The 21,269-nt window shown below is 41.9% G+C and overlaps 1 protein-coding gene across 47 annotated transcripts in view; it reads left to right on the forward strand.

Annotated features, from left to right (window-relative positions):
* CELF4 (CUGBP Elav-like family member 4) overlaps positions 1-16,976 on the forward strand; it is a 691,717-nt gene extending 674,741 nt beyond the window's left edge. For all 47 annotated transcript variants that reach the window (XM_075526242.1, XM_075526266.1, XM_075526241.1 and 44 more), the window contains one exon: positions 16,849-16,976. In XM_075526242.1, coding sequence (XP_075382357.1) covers positions 16,849-16,976 — 128 coding nt within the window. The remainder of the gene's footprint in view (positions 1-16,848) is intronic.
* The last annotated feature ends 4,293 nt before the right edge of the window (positions 16,977-21,269 follow it).

Consider the following 21,269-nt stretch of genomic DNA (forward strand, 5'->3'; position numbering starts at 1 on the left):
AGATGTAGATAAATTAAAGCTGGAGGAATTGCTTTACTGGTGCACTTGGAAATTCATTCTTCCAGTCACCTCTTTCTGAGAGCAGTGAGCACCTGGATCTGCCAGCTCTTTGCACGCCATCGAGCAGCAGACACTGTCAGGCCAGTTCTACTCCATGCCTCCCTTTTGTCCCCAACATTTGTCTCCTTGGCACGTGCTTGTTCCCCATACATGCTGGTGTGGCAGCTTCAGTTTCTCCCCATGGGACAATGACTCCAGGATGCTGTGAAGAACCACTCCTATGCCCACAGAAACACAGTGGTTTCCCTCCACTCAGCTGGACATGGTCTGACACCCCAGGTGTGAGCAACCACAACTTCTGGATGGTTTTCTCCTTTTCTATGCATTCCAGATGGACTTTCACACTGGCAGTAGAGATGTCCCACCCCTTTTTGCAATGTCCCACATTAAACGTAGCAAGGACCATTATAGCTTTGACTACAAACTGTGAGGGCTTCTTAGGACCATAGATTTATATGGCCTAAAGGAAACATCTTCTTTGACCCTTGGTACAACATGGACATCAAGTTTCATTTCAGATTCCTGCAGGGAGTCCACTCAAAAGTTGCTAGTGGGCCACCTGATTTGGAAAAATTCTGAAGTTGCTGAAAGAGAGAAGATAACACCACTTGATGAGGGTCATAGTAGTTAATTAGCTTCACTGTTAAATATTTCTATTCCCTACTAAACAACTTCTCGTTCCTAGCTTATGAAAAGAAACAGGGGAGCCAAAGGAGAGGGATTAAAGGTGAGAAAAGCAGTGAGGAATGAGGACTGGACACAGGAAGGGGTGACTGGACTCAGGAGAAGGGATGAGGGTTGGGTAGAGCTTGTATCATGTTATTAAAAACACACTGTGGCAGTTCAAGACTGCAGTGTGGTGGCAGAAAGGTGGAGTGGGAGATGCAAGGCAGCAGGCAGGTTGTGATGGTCTAGAGTTTCCACCTGGAAGCTGAAACAGAAAGAAGAAGGAAACATCAAGAGACTAGGACATTGGCAAAGCTATGCAGGGCACTGGGACCAGGGGCATTGCAGATCAGGTCTAAAGTGCATTGGCAGCACTCCATAAGACATAGGAGTGGAACAACAGACCCTGAGGTACATCAGAAAAATATTGCTCAGCACCTGCTCACAATGTGCCTCCAACACACCCTGCCAAATCTGGAGGTTTCTCATTTAATAAAAACCCCAGCTCTCCTTAAGTTCATCCAGGGAAATGAGCAGGTCCAGGAGTAAGGTGGTGTAAGGGTAAGAAATTCCAGTCCTGTGTTCCTGCCCCATCTGGGTGATCATGAGTCAACCTGGGTGTGTGCCTTGGGTTCCCCCTCTTGTAGCAAGACACTGACTCCTTTGCATAGGGCTTTAGAATCTATGGATGAGGAGAGGTATTTATCAGCTCAAAGTTTTTTGGGATTTCTTTTCTGATTCTTCCTTTGGTAAATAGGAAGATTCTCACCAGATAGAGGAATTATTAGAAAGCACTTGGGAGAGAGCTGGAGCTCTGCTTGCTGCTATTACCAGTACTATGATTAAATTTGACTTTTTTTCTTTTTAATTCTAACTTGATTCCAAATTTCCTAAGAAAAATATCTACCCAAGCCTTTCTCCTTATAACCCATGGAATTAGGCTACGTCCTTTACTTTGCATGATGTAGTAGCCATACATTTTGTTTCAAGTCCCTGGACAATATCAGATTGCCATTCCCGTATAGTTACAGGCTACAGACCAAAGCTCAGAGTGTAATGGAAGAAGCTGCTAATTCAAGTGCCTGAGCTGAGACAATATGGGGATGATTTTCCAGATGCATTAAGCATGCCTGACCCCTGGGATGTTTCGGTTCAGATCAGCACTAGTTTGTTGTGGTCCTCTCCACTCTGAAGGACCCGGAACAGACAGGCAGCCAAGGAGAGATCTGTGAGGTGTCCAGCTTTGTTGGAAAGTAAGCCAAGGAGAGAAGGACACCATTGGAGGGATGCTTAGGGCTCCCAGAGGAAAGAGGAAGGAGGCACAAAAGTTTATTATTTCCTAGCTACTTCCTGTTATACTCTAAGGCAGCCAGGCTCTGAGACTTCAGATCCTCAGAGTAAGGATGGGACTTTTCTCCAGCTGATAAGGAAAGAGTTGTGTGAGTAAGAAAGAGAAGGAGCTGTTCATCAAGAGAAGGAGCTGTTCATCAAACTCACTGCACAGCACCTCCAGCCATTGCAGTTGGCTGGGGGAGGCTTCAGGGGGAGGAGGAGGAGCGGGAGAAGTATTAGGGCTGTGAGCCACTATTCATTTACGAACTATAATTAATTTGATGTTTAGATTAATTTCTGATGCACTCTCAAAGGTGCACTGAAAGCATTTTTCCTTTATTATGTTGATTGCTTATTGGGGAGATAAATCTAACTGTCAGTTATGCACTGACTTACCAAAACTTTCAGACCAAGCAAGCATGTATGCATAAGGAACAGCTGTTTGCAGCTCTCCAGTTAAAGGGACAGCCCTGTCTTTTCCCAATAACTCACATTAAAGAAAATCTATACATTGTACACAGGGACTTCTGCTTTCTTTTGTAGCTTAACAATTTATTAGACAAGAATATGTTAGCAGAATCTATCTTCCATTTATCTGTATGTCCATGTGTCTATCACTATTCTATCCATCTCTCCACACAAATGACAGACATAGTCCATCCAGAATATGTTTAAAAGTTATGGATATGTTTGTATATACTTACATGTACACTTACACAATCATTTTAAATGTTTTTACTCATAGTATAATTAGATGAAGGAACTCATTACTGCAGGGTCTTTGTGGGTACTCATTTAATGACCTTTAAATGGGAAACAGCTATTTATGTGACTAACAGAAATGGCCGATGTTAAGAGTTAATGTGAGAAGCAAGAAAAGACAAAAAAAGAGTTTTTAGTGAGATTAAAAACTTAATGCTCTGGGCTTCAAATCAATCCATCAGCAGTGGGACCCAAAAAGAACCTGACTGGGCTCTCGTGTGCCTGCACAGTGTGCTATTTACTGCCACCTCCTCTAAAAACTCTTTGACATTAGACAGAGTAAGTGAACTCGAATCATACACGACTGGTCCTACATGTGGTCCAAGGATATTACAGTTTCAAATGTGAACACGTCCATGTGTAGAAATGCCAGAGGAGGGTCTCTAATGCTGCTTTCATTCAGTCCAGAAGTTTCTGTTCAGAAATCAGAAATAATGACCCCTCCAACCGGCAGGGCCATTTCTGAACTCAGGGTGATGGATCTGCAGAGCACAGACTTACCACATCCCACTCTTGGGAGACTGCAGACCCACCACAGCATTTTGGCTACCCATTGCATCTGTCTTTCTTTATTTTTGTTTTCCCAGGATCTCTCTTATGCAAGGTGAATTCAAGCTGTAGAAGGGATGAGTCTCTATTAATCTGTCCAACCATCACTCCGTCCCCCCACATACCTATCTTCAACTTCTTTATATCCATCTATCCTGTCTCATTCACTGCGCAGGACTGCTCTTCAGCATTTTGAAGTCTGTCAGCTAGCTAGTTACTGAGCAGCTGTTCAATAGATCCTCACAGCTCTGCGCTTGGCCTCAGGCCTTCCTTCCCGCACAATATTCAAACCCTGCTATGAATATGAATTTATTATTATTTCCTCATCTGTTTTCCTAAGGCCCTCCCCAGCAGAGCATTTGAGAGGTTCACAGAGCTAAGTAACAGCATTTTCACAGTGCTCATGGTGTCCTCATTTCACCAAGGGGATGATGAGGCATACAAAGATATTCAAAACTATTTATTAATCTTGGATGCCTAATCTGAGATGCCATCAGCCTGATCAGTCTGTTTGCCTGTTTTCTCAAAGTATTTAGCACAATGCAGGGCATGCTACGTTTATGTTCTCTTCAGATGCAGGTACAGGCAGCAGCCTTTCCGCCAGTGAAATCTCAGGTCACCCACTGAGCACCAAGAAAAGAGGAACACATAGTAAAGCTTCATCTTCACCGGCAAATTAAAGAGGCCTTGCATATCAGCTCAAACACTGTGCCATAACTATCCGTATCTTTTTAATGTTTGTGTGCCACTGGCTCTAGCTGGGCCGTGACAACTAACGCATGGCTGGACGTTGCTTGGGCATGGCTCAGTGGTGACAAGGGCCAGGGACTGTCCCTAGACAGCAGTATAGTCAAGGCCACCCTTTTTTGAGGGGTAAGAGAGTTTAGTCATGTAGATACAACTCAGATTGCAGATTGCATGTAGATTGCACTCAGAGCCTGACCTATTTTATGTACTAGTAAAAAAGTAGCCTAGGAGATCTTATTAAGGAATTTTGTGATATATGATTTACCCAGCATAACTGGGATGTCATGGCAGAAACAGGGATCAATTCCAGTTCTCCAAGGCAGCATTTGGTTGTACAACTATGAAACCATCCTTTCCCTTCCTTATTTACTGTCTACATTCCAACGCTTGCAATAATGAGTCTGATACATTGCCATTTTCCTCACCCTGTTATGTTATTCATTGTGTACAGTAATTAAAACAAGGATGCTATGAAAAAGAAAAATACAGAAATGTGTGGTTAGAAGCAATGCCTTAATGGATATACAAAACAATACAGAATTAAAATTTTATTGGTAACATCATTTCTTGCATTTCTAATTCGAGTGCTTCATTTTGCAACCTTATCATTGTTTTAATGTACTGATGCATGTGATATCTTCCCTTTTCAAGTAAGCAAACCAAAACCAAAAAAAATCCCCAGATGAGATTAACATCTTCAAATAGTATATATTGCCACCTTCAAAGGTTGTCATCACAGTAACAACTTGCAGATCCCCATAGAAATAGGTATACATTCCTTAACCATTTCTGGTTTCATCTGTCTCAAATCCCCAAGCAAATTAAACCTCATCTCCACTCTCCCCAGTCTTGATCTGTAATATATCACATATTTATAGGTATGTACATTATATATGTATTTTTATATATATATTTCTGCAATAGTAAGTATATCTGCAAATTATTAAAAACAATGAAAAACACTGAAAAAGTGGTTTGAATTTGGGCAACCTGCTCCAATGGTTGCTGGCCTTCAAGGTGAAAAAGCTTTTCCTTATATCCATCCTGGAACTCTCTTGTTTCAATTTATGTTCCTTGTCTCTCATTCTCCTACCATGCACCGCTGTGAAGAGACTATCTGTCTTCTTGCTCTCACAGGGCAAGTGCTCCAGCCCTTGTCCATTTTGATGGCCATATGCTGAACTCACTCCACTTTGTCACTGTCTTTCCTATGTTGGGGGGAGGTGGTGCCCAAAATTAGATGTCCAGGTGTGGTCTCATGAGTGCTGAGTGGAGAAGGGTAATCACATGCCTAATTGACTGGCTGTGCTCTTGTTAATAGAGCTCACGATGCTGTTGGCCTTCCCTGCAGGCCAGAGCACATGTCTAATGAGATCCTCAGTGATGTAACCCATGGAAAACCTAGGGACAGTGGGACTGTGCCCCTTTTGCCAGCTGAGCTTCAGTCCTTTTGATAGGTAGCCAGGCATTTTCATTGTTATAAAAGGGAGGAGGTGCATCTAACATGTATATGAGCAACTGCTACCTTTGGCTACTTCACAGGCAGCAGGTTTTTTCCATTTTTGGTAACATGACCTACAAATCTGATTGTGTTCTGACCATTTAAAGGCAAAATTATATGATTGTTCTAAAGATAGGTCCCTAATTACCTTTTAAAACCCTTCTTTAGAAGGGTTTCCAGAAACTGTAATGTATTTACCCTGCTCATTGTGCATCTCCTGAAACAGCTGAACAGGCTCCAGAAGGATTATTGTGTTATCAGGCTTTTAAAAATGCTTATGAGGGAGGAATTTTTGCTTCTTGATTTTAGGACTTTGCAAGAGCCACATTTTTAGGGGTGACTCATATTTTTACACACCCCCCTTTCAAACTAAGATCCCTGTCCAAATTATCAATAACCATCCTGATTTTTCTCAGGTCTTCAGTTTTTCTAATCACAGGCTTTTCATAAATGTGTTTTCCAGCAATATTTCTACTGTCCTTATTTCACCAATTAAAACATAAGCATATTTTCCCATTTCCCAACCAAGGGTGGATCAAGAGTTCAGACAGGTCATCAGGCAGGAGCCCCAGAAGCCAGAATTAGATCAGGCTTTAGGCCATCTATGATATGATTCAAATCTCCCAGACTGAATGTAACTCTTCTGAGGGACTGAAGAAGGCTCTTCCCAGAGATCTCCAGGATTCAGGATACTCTTTTGAAGACCATTAATCAGGAATGCTCTGCTGGCAGACCCAGAGGAATTTATCAGCAGCTACACTATAATATGAAGATGTTTCATTCCCATTGATCTTGATGACAAAAGAAGCCAGCTGATCAACTCCCTGTCCATTGTGGGTAGTTGAAAACACAGAGGTCTTACACTGACACTGAAAGGACCACAGATGTAACAGCTAGTTGGATCTGGTAAAGTATGTTATCTTCCAGCTTAAAATGTACTTGTATAACTCTTTCCTTTCTCCTCTTGGTACGCAGCATAGTTCAGTGCCAGTTCACAACCTCCTGGTCTAGATATTAAGAGATTTTCTCTTTTCTTTTTCCTTCCCCATGACTCACTGCATATGAGGAGTTTTTTTCCTGTTGATTTCACTTTTAGTTTTGTTAGCTGGTTTTCACACAGTGGCCTCCATAGACAGTCAAGTATTTGTTTGAAAAGCATGGCCAAAATCTATTCATCACTGCTTCTGGCTTCTGAACAGAAACTTCCAGACTGACCTACAAGAGAAGCTTCAGGTCTTTCTACATCTATTGGGTTGCCCCAATCTACCCATAATGAGGTATCAGGTGTCCAACGACATGGAGAGACAATTAGTTGTCCATCTAAGTAATGGTCAGCAGGAGAAAGGTCGGAGATTCTGTACATTGTTACACCAAGAATGGATCTATTTCAGACACTCCCTGGGACATGAGGGAACTGACAAAAATAGTCACTAGTACAATTCACGCTGCACCTTCCTGATTGGTTTTCCTGGTTTGTTTGGGTTTTTTTCCTTGATTAGCCCAGGAAGGCATTTACTTCCCCACTATGAAATATTATCTAAAAGAAGGTCACCTTTTATGATGCTTGTCTCTTACAGAACAAGAAGGACAACTGGTGATTTTATTAGCTGCAGTGTTCGTATATAGCTTCTTTATCAAGAACCCACAAATTGAGTGGGATCCAAGAGAGAACCTGGGAGCAAAGAAATTAAGATTAAGATAAGAAATTGATTGTGACATGGCTGGTGGGAGCTTCAGTAGTTATTTTCATCTTGTTTATATTGTACAACTCCAACAAAACAAGTGTAAAAATAGCCTTCATCTTGATTAAGCAACACTGTCAGTGCATCCTTAACTGAGCACCTACTTAGATCCCACTCATAACTTGTGTAAAACCTACACTAAGCTCATTCTTTGCTTCTGGTTTTTCAGTGGCAGAAGAATTTTTCTCCTCAAAAGTTCATCTGCTTTTTCCAACCATGTACTTTGCCCAGAAACCTTATATTGACACATCGTGACATCAAACATTTACAAGGAAGGCTCAGAAAGCAAGTCAAAAAGAGTTCCCTCCATTTCTGAAAGCAGTTAGGAAATTGCTCCAGTTCTAATCATCATTCAAAAAAAGACCAAATACCATTGGTCTATGAGTGATTCCTCCCTGGCTAGTTTGTTCCTTGTGAGGAAGATCATCATCATCATCTGGGTTGGAACATTATGCTTCTTTTAGTAGACCCACAATGCTTCTTGTTCACATCAGACATATGTATACTGGTCCAATATTTGATTCATGGGGCCTCCAGAGAATGGCTGAAGCCTGAATCCTTCAATCCTTCCATCCATTCATGCATGACTTCAACTCCTACGTAGCAGAATGGGTAGAACCAGAGTCCACAGCATCAGACAAATAGTTGCTTATCCTTTAGACAAGCTCTGTTTACAGGAAAAAGAGAAGCTTTTAGTGTTAGCTCCCTTCTTAGGAAGAGAAATCTGGTGTTTTTCTATATCAGATTTTTACTTCTTTTTTTCTTTTTAGATAAAGTTGGTCCTGATCAGGTGCCTGGTTCCAGATGTATGTAGGAGTCAAAACCCTAGATCTGACCATGCAGTAATTTAAACTGTCCAAATCCTAATCTAATCTTGAATCTTAACCTTGTGCTTTCAGTGTGAGTCATGACAGTAATTTCTGTATTAAAAAAAAAAACAAACAGATTGTGAAAGAGAAGACTCATAGGAAGAAAAGTTCTTGGTTTGAACCACCATATTCAGGGTCAGCATCTACAGCCCTCAACCTTCTTCACAGAACAAACTGCTTCTTTGAGGCACTATCTGGAAGGCATCCAACTGACTATGCACAGTAACAGGGACCACTTCTCTGCACATTCCAGCTCACACCGCCTCAATGTATAGAAGTAGTTTCATACACAGGAATACGGGAAGGTGACATAAGGAAGATGCTTGTGTATTTCAAGCTACCTTCTGCACTGGGTGTTCTGACCTTTAGAGAAAGTTAATCATGCCATCTACTTTCACTCTTCATTTAATCTCCCCTTCCCATCTGTTCAGTTTCTCTCAGCTGGAAGCAAGATGAAGAACGAGTACCAGTCAGCTGTCTCAGTGGTCCACAGCCCACACTTTGGGGCCATTTATTATAAGGCATTAACATCAATTGTCACCTCTACCATAACTGTTACCACAGTCCAAGCCAGATTAGTAGGCAAGAACTGATTTTCTAAATATCTGAAATGTGAAATAAACAATAGACAGACAGACAGACAGATATGCAGTATCAGAAGGGACAGTTCTGATCCTTTGGACTGAACTCTGAAATAACATATGCCGGATACCTCAGCTCATGTGACAGGTTCAAACCTTCTGCTTGAGTCATAGCATCCCTTTTAGAAAATCTCTTAATCAAGATTTCATGTGATAGGTGCTCCACCCCTATTGCTAAACAAGATGTTCCAAAATCGTTAATTACCTTCACTATTTGAAAAATGCAGACTCAGTGTCTTATTTCCATTTTAAATTTATCAGACGTCTGCTTCCATCCAGAAGAAATCATCAAGCTCTTTTTTTTTTTCTATATTACAAAAACCAAATTCTAATAGAAATTATTTATAGACTATGGGCAGAAGACTGTTTAACCTTTAACTTTTGACAAACTGTGGCAACTCTCATCATTACTTTTTCAGATCTAGAATTATTCTTGCAATTCTGAATAATTCTTAAAACTTATTTTTTATGGAGAAATCACCATAACTAAATGTAGAATTCATGTAAGATTTCCTGAGCCATACTCAGAGGTAACATCACCTTGCTACTTCTAGAGGATATTCCCCAGAGACTGGCTTCATCCCAAGACTGTACTGAGTTTGAGTATTTCAACATAATCCTGAGAGCTCATGTATTTGGCTGTTATCATGACACGCATGTTCTTGTTAGAAGCACTGTTTTCTAGAGAGCATTTCCCCTTTTTATGAGTGACCCACTTGCTTTTTCCTGCAGATACTTAATTTTACATTTGGTTGGATTAAAATGAACTGAGTGACAGAAATGAACTTTAACTGAGTCCAGCCTACGCAGTGAACCAGGCCAACATGACTTACTTCTGTCATGATTTACCACTTCACCATTTTTGTATGATTGGGAAATTTTACCAGTAATTACTCTAGATGTCTTCCAGGTAATGTCAGAGAAACTGAATAGCACAGAACTTTCAGCATGCTCCTAAAGGAGCCTATTAGAAACTCCTCAATATTGTAAGTCACAATTTACAATTTTTTTGGTGGTCTATCTATTATCCAATTTTTAAAAAGTTTGATATGGGCTGCTTTCATTTTCTATAAAAAAGGGCTCTCTCAAATACTCTAGAAAAGTTTAAGCATATTCTATGAAAACTTACTTTATTAACCAAACTTGTAATTTCACGCAATCAGGTTCATTTGATAGATGTTATTTTCCATGAAAACATGATGATTGGTATTAACTGTACATCTTTTAATTCTTTGTCATATCATCTCATATCAAAATTTTCATAATTTTACTTAGGCCTATGAAAGATTAACTACGTTTACTAGGTCAGCTAGTTTACATCCTCAAAAATTAATAATAGATTTTTTTTTTCTGGAACACTTTGAAGGTTTTCTAATATTCCATAAATTTCTAAAATGAACATTAATGGTTCAGCAAATTTCTGAGCCAATTCTTCAAATATTCTGAGGTTCCAATTATCTCATCCTGCAGATGTGAAATATTTAATAGTAGTTGTTTAGCATAGTCGTCAGTTACTGACTGTTCATATATTAAAAAGATGGGTGGATGGATGGATGGATGCATGGGATGGATAACTGGATAGACGGATCTCACTTGGACATGATTAAACATCAATGGAAGGTTAACTATTCCAAAAAGTCATCCAACCCTATTAGACACCGGAAAACAGCTGAAGTGCTGTGCCCTTGATCTGCAGACGTACTCCTTTATTGAGTATTCCAGTACCCATAAATCACCTTACAATACAATACCTTCCAATGCACACATACATTATAGAGCTACTTACATACAGATTGTATCCTGAAATTCTTTACAGCACTAAAAAATTGCAAGACAGCAGCTAGTACATCTTGTAAAGAACATAGCAAAGTAAAGACCTTGCAAGACAATTAAAGGAAAACCTCCATTCTCTGATAAGACTAATAAACATGGAGAAAGAGAAACTGAGCAATCTTAGAAATGAAATTGACTGAAGTAGCATGGAAGTGCTGAGGGGTAGGTGGTCAGGTCCACATGGGGGGAGAAGGGCGGGAGCTCCTCCCCAGCACCCTTCCCCCAGAGGAGAAGACTCCTGTGATTTGAACACCTTATCACTGCCTTCCCAGCAGGAAATGCCTCCCTGACATTCCTAGATCTCACCCTTCACTGGTTAGTAACAAGAGCAAGGAAGCCATGTGCTAAGGGGACAGTTATAGTAATAACCAATTATACTAAAAACCAATTATATTAATAAATAATTCCTTAATTACTAACTCAAATGCTTGGGAGAAGGAAAGCAGCAGGGCCTCTGGTCTAACCAATTGCCAGTGCTTTCTGCAGCTTCCTCCATCTTAGTAGTCTGGCCAAGGCCCCCACTTGTGTCCCGGTAGCAGCACTTTGGACGCAAGGGAAGCATGGGGCATGGACTTCTCCTGCGCTAGTACCCAGCCCATGTGCACGGCATTTCTCCTCTTTCCCCGCATGGGAATTTGCCTTCCACAGGAAGAGAGGCAGATCCTTGCTCTTCTGTTATTCTCATTTCCCTCTACTGAGATGAACATGGGTTGAATGACAAGAGGGAAAAGTTCAGAAGAATGAGATCCTCTCCTTAGCTAGTGACTTTCATAACTGGAGGGACAAAAAATGCCAAAAAACTTTCCTCACGGCAGTCAGACAAATACACAGGCAGCCAGAACCAGAAAAATATATCTCTGGCCTAAAGAAGTTGATAAACACCAATGTCTATTTTTTTCTGTTGCAATCTCTTGCAAAGTGGATCTCTGAGATGGTAGTTTCGTGCAGCAAGCATCTGTAACATAGATCAAATAACTCTTCTTAGTTTTAAGACAAGTTAAATACCTGTTTCTTTGAGGTTACTCTTTTCCTTTCCATTGCCTGAGACCAGCCTAGTTACATGAGTGGACCTGCTGTAGGACCATCTGCCCCAGTTCAGGAGTCTGGATCAAAAGCTTGCATCTGGACCTGTCATTCACCATGATCTTGACTTCTGATTTAGGGGATGCTCAGTGTAGTTACCAAGCATTGGGCTCCATCCAGAGGAAAGCTTCTGCTGAAGAGAGGCAACATGTTGTTCTAACCTGGTAGCAGATCATCAAAAGGCTGTTTTGCACATTAACCGCTAATTCTCCTTGCAGCATGCAACGAGAAACAGAAAACTCAGAAAGACCAATTAGGGATCCATGGGAATCTAACGATGTGCTCATTCAGGACTGCACTTAGTGCACAAACTAATTCATGGCCATGCAGAGACACTACTCACTGTGAATGAAAAGTTTACAGTTGCAAAAGAGTCTTCAAATGCACTCTGAGATAGATTGCTAATTCCTTTCTTTATCATCTCAGCCGATTAAAACAGAAAAACAGCCCTTGGGTAATATCAGTTACATAAAGCCATTAATGATCATGCTGGTGTCATGAGAAGGGCATGAAGCTCCCTCAGCATGCCCCACTACCAAGACTTCCTGTGGAAGAAATGGAGAGAAACCAAAGCACCCTCCAGGATTCTACCCCAGTTTCTGCCCAGTCATGCAGGAAAAGAGCAGGCCAGCACAAGCCATGGACTCCAGCATCAGTACCTTCCTGGAAGATGCTCTGCAGAATCAGGAAGATTAGATGCCCTGAGCTGCAGTACTAGCAGATTTCTTCATTCTTTGCTACTTTGATAAATCATCTATTAGAACAGCCTTTTTACATAATCCCTGGGGGAAAAAAAAAAAAAAAAAAAAAGAAAAAGAAAAAAACCCAACATCCCCCCATAAAATAGATTTATCACAAAATCCTGTCCTCCTACCAACCATCTTCAGACCAGAACATATATATCTCTGATTATTAATTAACTGATGCACAGGAACAGCTTCAAGCTTTTTAACCTCTCCCTTTCTCTTTTGTCCTTCAAGAGTGTAGATGACAATGCAGGGGTGGTGTTCAAAACACGGATTGCTTCTTGAGCAGCTGTAGTACTTTGAGCCCTACAGTCATGGGCTTAAACATTAAAGCCATTCAGAAAGCAAGTATTTAAGCTATTTTCCTAGTACATATATTCTGTTCCTAGTTATACATGTTTAAATCTGGCATAGCACCATTAACACTGCTGACATTGATGTGGAGAAACAAAGACTGGTAACTGCCAATAGTGCACATAACAACAACAACAAAGTTGTATAATTTACCAGTAGGTATTTGACCTGAAAAGAGAAAGGAATATGATATTGTTAGCACAGCTTGACTGTCTATCTGCCTATCCCTTATCACTGTGACATCTCAACTCTCAGGATAAGCCATAGCTTTTCTTCTTTTTGGAATCCATCCAAATACCTTCAACAATATGAAATACAACTCCACATAAATAACAGGAAGGGGGAGAGCTGAATGCACCAACAACTTCAAGCCCCCTGAAACTAAAACAGTCAAATGAAGCTAGAGGAATTAGCTGCTCTGTCCCTAGGATGTGCTTACAAGGAAAATGCACAATTATTGCCATTTGCCCTCCTCTTTCTCTCTCCCCAGCCCTCCCACACCAGCCCCTCCACCCTCAGCAGCTAGCCAGAGGAGATTTTTATATTACAGCAGTGGATATCAGCACAACTAAGGAGAAAAAAATAAACAATCCAAATCTGGTCCAAATCTGTAGGCAACTAATACCAATAGCATCAGAGTACAACTCCCAGCTTCATTATCTGGTCTAAATGAAATATAGCGAGCAAATGCACTTCTGATCTCTCTTATTAGTCCCATTTGTTAAAATGCTGTATTATTTACAGCTTTGCACAGGATGAGGAAATGGCCTTAGCATTCCATCTCAAAAGCAAAGTGATGATAAAAACTAGTGTAGTTTTGTGAGCTTATCTAAAGGCAAGGTTCTTGCAGAGGTACAACTGTATAAGCATCCCAGCACCAGGGCTTATCGCCCAACTAAAGGTCTAAGTCTTTGCAAAAGCAGACAAATAGCAGACTTCCATCATACTTGGCAGCATTTCTGGTGGAGTTTACATGTATTAGGAGTTTGATTCAGCAATTAGCATCACTTTAGGGAGTGACTCACCCAGGCACTAGCCAGTTAACAACATCTTACCTTGAGAAGTCAGTCCCAACTGCGGAACCAAGTAAATCCCACAATAGAGGTACTTCGATTTAAGCTAGGCGCCTGCCTTCATTGCAGTCAGCACTGGTCCCTGCTACACAGCCAGTGGGACTTGTTTCATTTGAGCACAGCTAGGAGTGTCCTGAAAAAAGAGAGAAATCCTGTCCTACACTCCACTGACTATATTGGCTAGACCTCCACTGATTATTTTAGGATCCCAAGGTGATTTGCTCACAAATGGATGCACATGTAGACACACTCTAAACGTGCACATTTAGTCAGTAAGAGGTACATTGCAACAGGATCAGTTACAAGAGTAGAAATCAAAGTTCACAGGCAAGCTAGGTTCTCTAAAGACATGATATAAACAATTATCCAGCTGCAGCCAACTCAGCTTTGATATTTGGTAGCTGTGTATATATTAGTAAAGTAAACATACCTGGCACTTTGCCCCAGCACTGGGGCCAGCTGGCAAAGAATGGCCCACACCCAAACTATTAAATTCTCTTACTTTCCAGAACATTATGGCCACATCCAAGCTAACTACTGAAAACAGCCTCTGTTCTGTGCTAATACTCAGACTTTGTCCAGGAATTGTTTGGAGTTATGCACAAGCCAAAACTATGTCTAAGACCTTTTAAAAAAGTTCAGTGGTACAATGATTGGGTTCCAGTTTCTCTGATCTTCCCCGGCACAGTTTTAATTTACTATTATAGATGTAGCTGATGGGTCTTGGACAGGAGTATTAGCAATCCAGAGGTGATTTTAAAAAGAACTGGCTTTCACTACATCCTATATTCAAAGATGTCAGGTAGCTAGACAGCAAATTACAAGTTGAAGCTCAAGTAAAACATTTCCAAGGGACCTTCCAGCAGTAAAGACTGAATCAACTCAGGTGAAATCAGGAGGTGTTTAGTTTGTTGCTTTGCTGAGATCAAATCATAGGACCTTGTTGACTGATAAATTATTCAACTAGTCAAATATAAACTGGAAACATTACCAGGTGCTTACTGGCTAATAAGTGATTGCAAAAGCAGATCTATTGCCATTGAATAATACCCCAGCTCATTACTTACCATAACTCTCCAGTTTTCTGTCTAGAGATTGATGACTGCTGTAAGGCTTGAGCAACACTTTTGCTCACATCTTCAGAGCTGCAGTGTTGGTACCTCCTCATCTATGTGGTTAGCAGGAAAACTGCATGGACAGCCAGTTACTTGGAGCCTTGGCTTCAAGAGGGGAGGATGAAGAAGGATGCCTGTTTGCTCCATGGACCTCCCTCTTAAAACCACATCTGCCATACTCAGTAAACCTCTTGTCTCACTTTGAGGCTAAGACCATAGGTTTTATGACCTCTCGTAAACTTATGTTATCAGCCAAAGGCAGGGACTACAGCTTTAATGCAAGAGCGAGAAGGTGTGCTTGCATATACGTGCACGCGTGTGCGTGTCTTTGTCAAATGCAAGCCACCCTGTGCCATCTGTGAGACTTGCTTTCGAGGAGGAACTAGACCAGGGAGGAGGTGCGGCTGAATGCACTCACAGTACAGCCCAAGGCTGTAAGCCATGCCTGGTGCTGTTGTCAGGAGCAGGTGTATACCTGGCAGCAAATGCTCAGCATTAGCATTTTGAGGGGCTCTCAAACTGTCTCTTCATTTCAGTCTGCCTATTGAGAGACACTGGGTTCCTAGGGCTGATTTGTGCTGCCAGAGCTTTGCAGGGGTGGGAAAACAGATGGCTTTGTCTGGAGTGCAGGCTGGTCCAAGACAGTCTTACCCAGGGTTTGTGCTCAGAAATGTTGTTGGCACACAGGGACTTTTCTGGCAAAGGTAGCAGAGACAATTCTTATACAATGTGATGGCCCCCTGCCTCACTAATATCTCAGACCCATGGTCACTCCAGCTAAAGTCATATACAATCTGAGCAAATGAGGTCTTTTCCTGGAGCTAACATTAAAAAAAGAAGGAAGAAAAATAAACCTACACCAAAAACCCTCCCCAGAGCTGAATACGTTAGATGAATTGCATCCTGTGTGGTTCTGACCTGTCCTGGCTCTTCTGAGCCCCAGAGAGCAAGTCTTCCACTGAGGCAAAGAATGTCATTTTAGGTGGCCTGTAGATACAATATTCAGTCACTAAAGGTGTTTCTACTGCTGGATGTGCCCCATGGCTGATTGGATGATTTGCTGGCAAGGTATGAGACTACTTCTGGAAACCAGGTTAGGAAAGCACTAGTGTTCATCTTTCTCAACTGCAGAGTCAACATAAAGTCTGCAGTAATTGCCAGGTAATAAAGCTCCTCACATTGCTTAAGTGGCCAACAATCAAACAATTCATGCCAATGAATACCATAATGGAGAACTTATTAAATTCACATTTTACTTATATTGCCATAATAAGGAAGTAGCAGTAGGCACGTCAGGTTCCCTTCATCGTGAATATTGGAAAGCAAAGGAAAGGTTATGTTGGTGAGTGAAGGAGGGTCTAGAGATTTACCCCAGTCATGATGGAGGGAAAAGAGCAAGACAGAGGGCCTTGAGACCACACATCACATCTGCTGACACCCAGCTCAAAGGTGACCCAAATCTTGTGTGTGCTGGTACTGTGGCACCAGCGTTTGGATCCCTGTGCTTCACGTAGTCTTGTGTCCAAACTGGCACTCAGACCAGGCACTGCGTCCTGGGACACTGATCTGTAACAACCCCTCCTACCCTTCGTCCCCCATTGGCAACCATCCTCTCCTCACTCTCCTACCTACCCGCCCACCCTCCTACCTGCTTACTCCCTCCCTCCCACCACCCTCACCCCCTTCCCCATGTTCATTCTCAGTGGTCGTTGCATGTACGTGCCTTGGCCCCCTTCAGCTCATTAAACCCCCTGCCTTGCCTCATGTTTTGACAGGTTTTGTGAGTTTTGACAATCCTGCCAGTGCCCAAGCTGCTATCCAGGCTATGAATGGCTTCCAGATTGGCATGAAGAGGCTGAAGGTGCAGCTGAAGAGGCCAAAGGATGCTAATCGCCCCTACTGAAGAGTTGTGGGAACCACTGGATACAAAGCACTAGCACAGGTAACTGCATGGGGAAGGGGGTGTCAGCTGTGGTTGTAGCCTCTCTTTGTGTTGTAGACCCTCAAAAAGATTCAGCTCTGCGACTCTCTAGTTTCTGCCTTTTTCACTTAGGCCTCTGGCTAGAGCCACACTGCACAAATATGCACCCACACATAAACCAGGAACCATTTGTGTGTGCATCTCTTTAGAAAAAGAGGTGGAAGGATGCTTAACGAGAGATGAGCCAAGTTCCCCACCCCAGGGGCATCCTGCATCTCTAGAAAGTCTTCCTGGTCACTAGAGGAGAGCCAGCAGCTGTCCTGATTCCCCTTGCTCAGCCAAAGAGAGCATTTCTGGTGGCTGAAGAAAACCTGCAATTAAGAGATGGGACTGGGCTGCAGTTTAATCCCAGGTGACTGGTCTGGGACAGTGTCTGTCTCAATAGCTCTGTGTTGCAAATGTTTCAAAGCATTCTTCATTCTTCATGCGGTATAGTCTGTATCCAATTTCATCCCAGCATAATAACTTTATGTAAATATGTCTCCCTGACAATTAAATAACCCCTAATTTCTTTCTTCCCAAGCCTAAGAAATTAATAGAAGGATCCATGCTTACTTCTTGCTCAGTTACTGGTAACTTCTATGTGTAGATAAAACCCAACCAAAGCCAAGGAAGCTTTGCTTGAGTGAGGACCTAGACAAATGTGAATGAGGGTCTCATTGTTAGGCTCATGTACTTTGTGTTGTTGGAAAGAAGCCAGCTTGATGCTCCAAGGGAACTTCTAATACATGTAACAGTGTCAAAAATATCAGAAGCAGCAGCTTGTTTCTTTGGAATCTCAGCCTATCACCAATAACAAAAATGGACATGTTTCCAAAAATGGAAATATTTTCCACCACTGGCTGGCTTTTCCATTAGATAATTCTTTGAGAAACAGAAATATAAAACCATATGTGTTTGTTACAGAGACAGGAAGTCTCCCTGCTGTTAAAACTGTTCCACACCAGAGATTCCCCAATAAACCCAGCACTCACAGTGGCCCTAAGCTGCAATAATCAGTTTGCACTCCCGAATTAGTGACAGAGAGATGGGTTAGGTGGCCTTTCTAGGCCATTATAGCTGTAATGTCTAAGATTCAATGATTTTGATTCAAGCCCTTTTTGACCCACCTAAGGTACAGGCAGGAAATCCCTATCTTCAACCTTCCCAAAGAACTATGGAGTGTTCTAATTTTTCACTGGTATCTCTAATATCTTTGAAAAATGTATCGTTCTGGTCTTCAGAGCAGTATCCTTTCCACTGAGAATTAAGGAATGGGATCAAAATGTCTTTGAAAGAGGTGCTGCACTGAAGACAACATGAAGCAGATTAAGAAACCTCTCAATAAACATATTAGGTGCATGTGCAAGATACAGCCTCCATAGTCTAGACTCTCCTTTATATGTGACTATATGAAGATAACTGTCAATGCATTTTCCCTCTTCAAATGCCTCTTTTCTTTTCCTTGCTTATGACAAGGCCTCTTGGAAGCTTGAAACCAAAATATGTTTCCATATCCAAATGCTTTTTGCTTCATCACACTGGCTTTTTACTGCAGGTTTTGCTGGGGGAGAGCTGCGGGAGATGCATGCATGCAATTTTGTTAAAGCAGGGACTATCTTTGTCAGGGAGATTTTCAATAACACCTGCAAACGGATTGAGGAACACAAGTGTCCCCCTAGTTTGGCACCAAGCAATAGCTTTATATCGTAGCATAGCTGTGATCACTGAGGATATGCTTGTTTCTTATGGTTGTGTAAGAAAGTGCAGGGCTGTAGACACCTGCGTTGTTAAAGATTCACTGGTATGAGTCTATAGTGTTTTCATTATCATGGATCATTATGAAGTGCTCTGCCTCTACCTTTTCACCATCAGGCTGATGTTGAGGTCTCAGCTTGTTTCCTATAAAAAGATTACTCAGTAGTAGGACCAAGATTTGTTGTTTGGGTTTTTTTCCCCAACAAAATATATAAAAAGAAATCAGCTGGTAAAATGGCAATAAAATTCCATATCTCTCCCTCAGAGCATTTTTTTTCTTTCCTTTGCTTCTGCAAAGCAGGAGAACAGTCTTGAATTGCTGCCTCTAAATAGGAAGTCCTTTAGCCTTCCTGGCTTTCACTTCGATTTTAATGCTCTGCTGTCCAGCAAAATAAGTTCAGTTGTTAGCACCAGATCACTTCCATCCTCTGCTTAAAGGAGCCTTTATTAGCGATACAGATAGTCCGTGTCAAAATGCAGTAAATGCAGCTCAGAGGTCCTTATTCTCTTGTAGACTCCCACCTTGGTGAGCCCATTGAAGGAGCTGAAGATGTACCTGTCTTTTACCAGGAGAGAGTTCTCCAGGAAAAGAGTTTTGAGTGTGTTTTTTGCACCTATCAAAAGGAACTGGCCAAGTGCACGTGGCCCCAGGAGGGCACTGAAGGAGCATAACCCAGGGAAAGATCTGATTTAGCACAGGGACTACCATGCCAGGTTAAACTGGAGAGGACACTTGGTGACGGCAAGGATACCCAGAAGCTCAGAAAGGCTTAGATCCAACTCTTTCTTCAGCTCATCTGCTTTTCAGTGCTCGGAAACATCCATACCAGCACCCTAGAAGCAGACAGAGGATTTTTAGTCATGATGGCCACAAGTCAGCTTCCAGCAGGGCTGTGCAATAGCAGTCAGCACAGGGCTAAGCCCTCAGTAATAAGACTTACTTAGAGATAGGTCAGTTGTTCTTGGCTCAGCACGGTGTTATTGTACCCCCATGGCTGGTTTGATGTGCAGCTTCCAGTCAGCCTCCAGAATACCACTGGAATTTTCTGACTTGCCCACTCAGTAGACAGTGTCATTACTGCAACAAGAAGTTTCCTAAAAATACCAGGACAGAAGCCAGCTAGGCCCACGGGTACAGCACAGACAGATATTGCAAAGTTTGAGAGCAGGCAGCTCCCTTAACTGGCAGAAACATAATAACTCCTGTATGGTTTTCATCTAGTACTACTTTGGTCACAGCTCTTCAGGGTCCTTAATTCCAATCTGAAGCATGTGCATAACCGTATTGACATCAGGGCAATTACTCATGTCCTTCAAGAGGATGCTCAAGAAACTTTTTAATTGGGATTCTTCTAAGGAAGAGCTTTGTTTTATTGAATTCCTTTCCAAAAATTAGAAGCTGCCAACAAAAAACACAAGCAGCACCCAGTTTGATGTAATCCACCAGAGTGTTTTTTCCTAGCAAAGAAAGATCTTCACTCAGTTTTAATTCTGGATGCACTTTTTTTTTAATTTATAAATCTCCCTTTTGGGACACAAGGAGTCTAGACCACAGTGATTTGAAGTCCTTTATTTTCCTTGCAAGTGCTCTAAAGTTGCTGTCAAACACTGAAAGGGTCTCTGTGATGTGGCAGATAAGCCCACAAGCTGCAGCAAGCAAAGCCCTGAAGAATTCATATGGCAAAATGTTTCCAAAATGGTCGCCTCTGTTCTCTTTTTTCTTTATCATTAAAGACGTGCTTGTAGCAAAAAGAAAAAAAAAATGCGGGGAGCAGGGAGAAAGCAAAAGTAAGAGAGGAGGATCATTTGAGGCAACTCTGCCAAAATCAATATATTCTATTACAAATCCCCCCTCAGGACTAGGAAGCAAGGATTCGGAGGCAGTTCATGTGTCTTTCAGATAGTAAATGCACAAAATAATGAAAAAACCCCACCCTGAAATCCATAGCTCCCTTGGATGGCCATTCTTAGGAGCCCTTAAGTACCCTGTGATATGGCAAAGCTGCAGGTACAACCTGCTGTGCCTGGGGGTGCATATGAGCCCTCTGCATGGCCAGCACCATGGAGGACTGCTAGGACAGACAGAAAGATGAGCTCCTCTGATCCTCCCCATGGGAGCAGAAGTGGTTGGTGTGATTCCAGCCCTCTTCACTGGCTCTTGAAGCTAGTTCCCCAGTGCCCCATCCATGCTAAGTCAGTAGTAGCCATGATAGGACAATATTGCCTAGAAAAACCCATAATTCACAGCTTTTCCAGTATTAAGGGCTTAACAGAGCAGCACAGAAGCATCCAGCTGATAGATCAATAAAAGACATTGCACAGAAGAGCAGTGAAAATCTTGTCCATTCCCCTTCTGTGGCTTCATTGCAGTGACTGATCATTAGCAAAGTGTTATTTACCATCTCAGACAGATATTTTGCTGTTGAAGTTTTATTTAAAGCTAAAGATAGAGAGACATTTGTATGGGACTAACCTGGA

The sequence above is a fragment of the Mycteria americana genome, chromosome Z, assembly GCF_035582795.1.
Source record: "Mycteria americana isolate JAX WOST 10 ecotype Jacksonville Zoo and Gardens chromosome Z, USCA_MyAme_1.0, whole genome shotgun sequence".
NCBI classification, from domain to species: Eukaryota; Metazoa; Chordata; class Aves; order Ciconiiformes; family Ciconiidae; genus Mycteria; species Mycteria americana.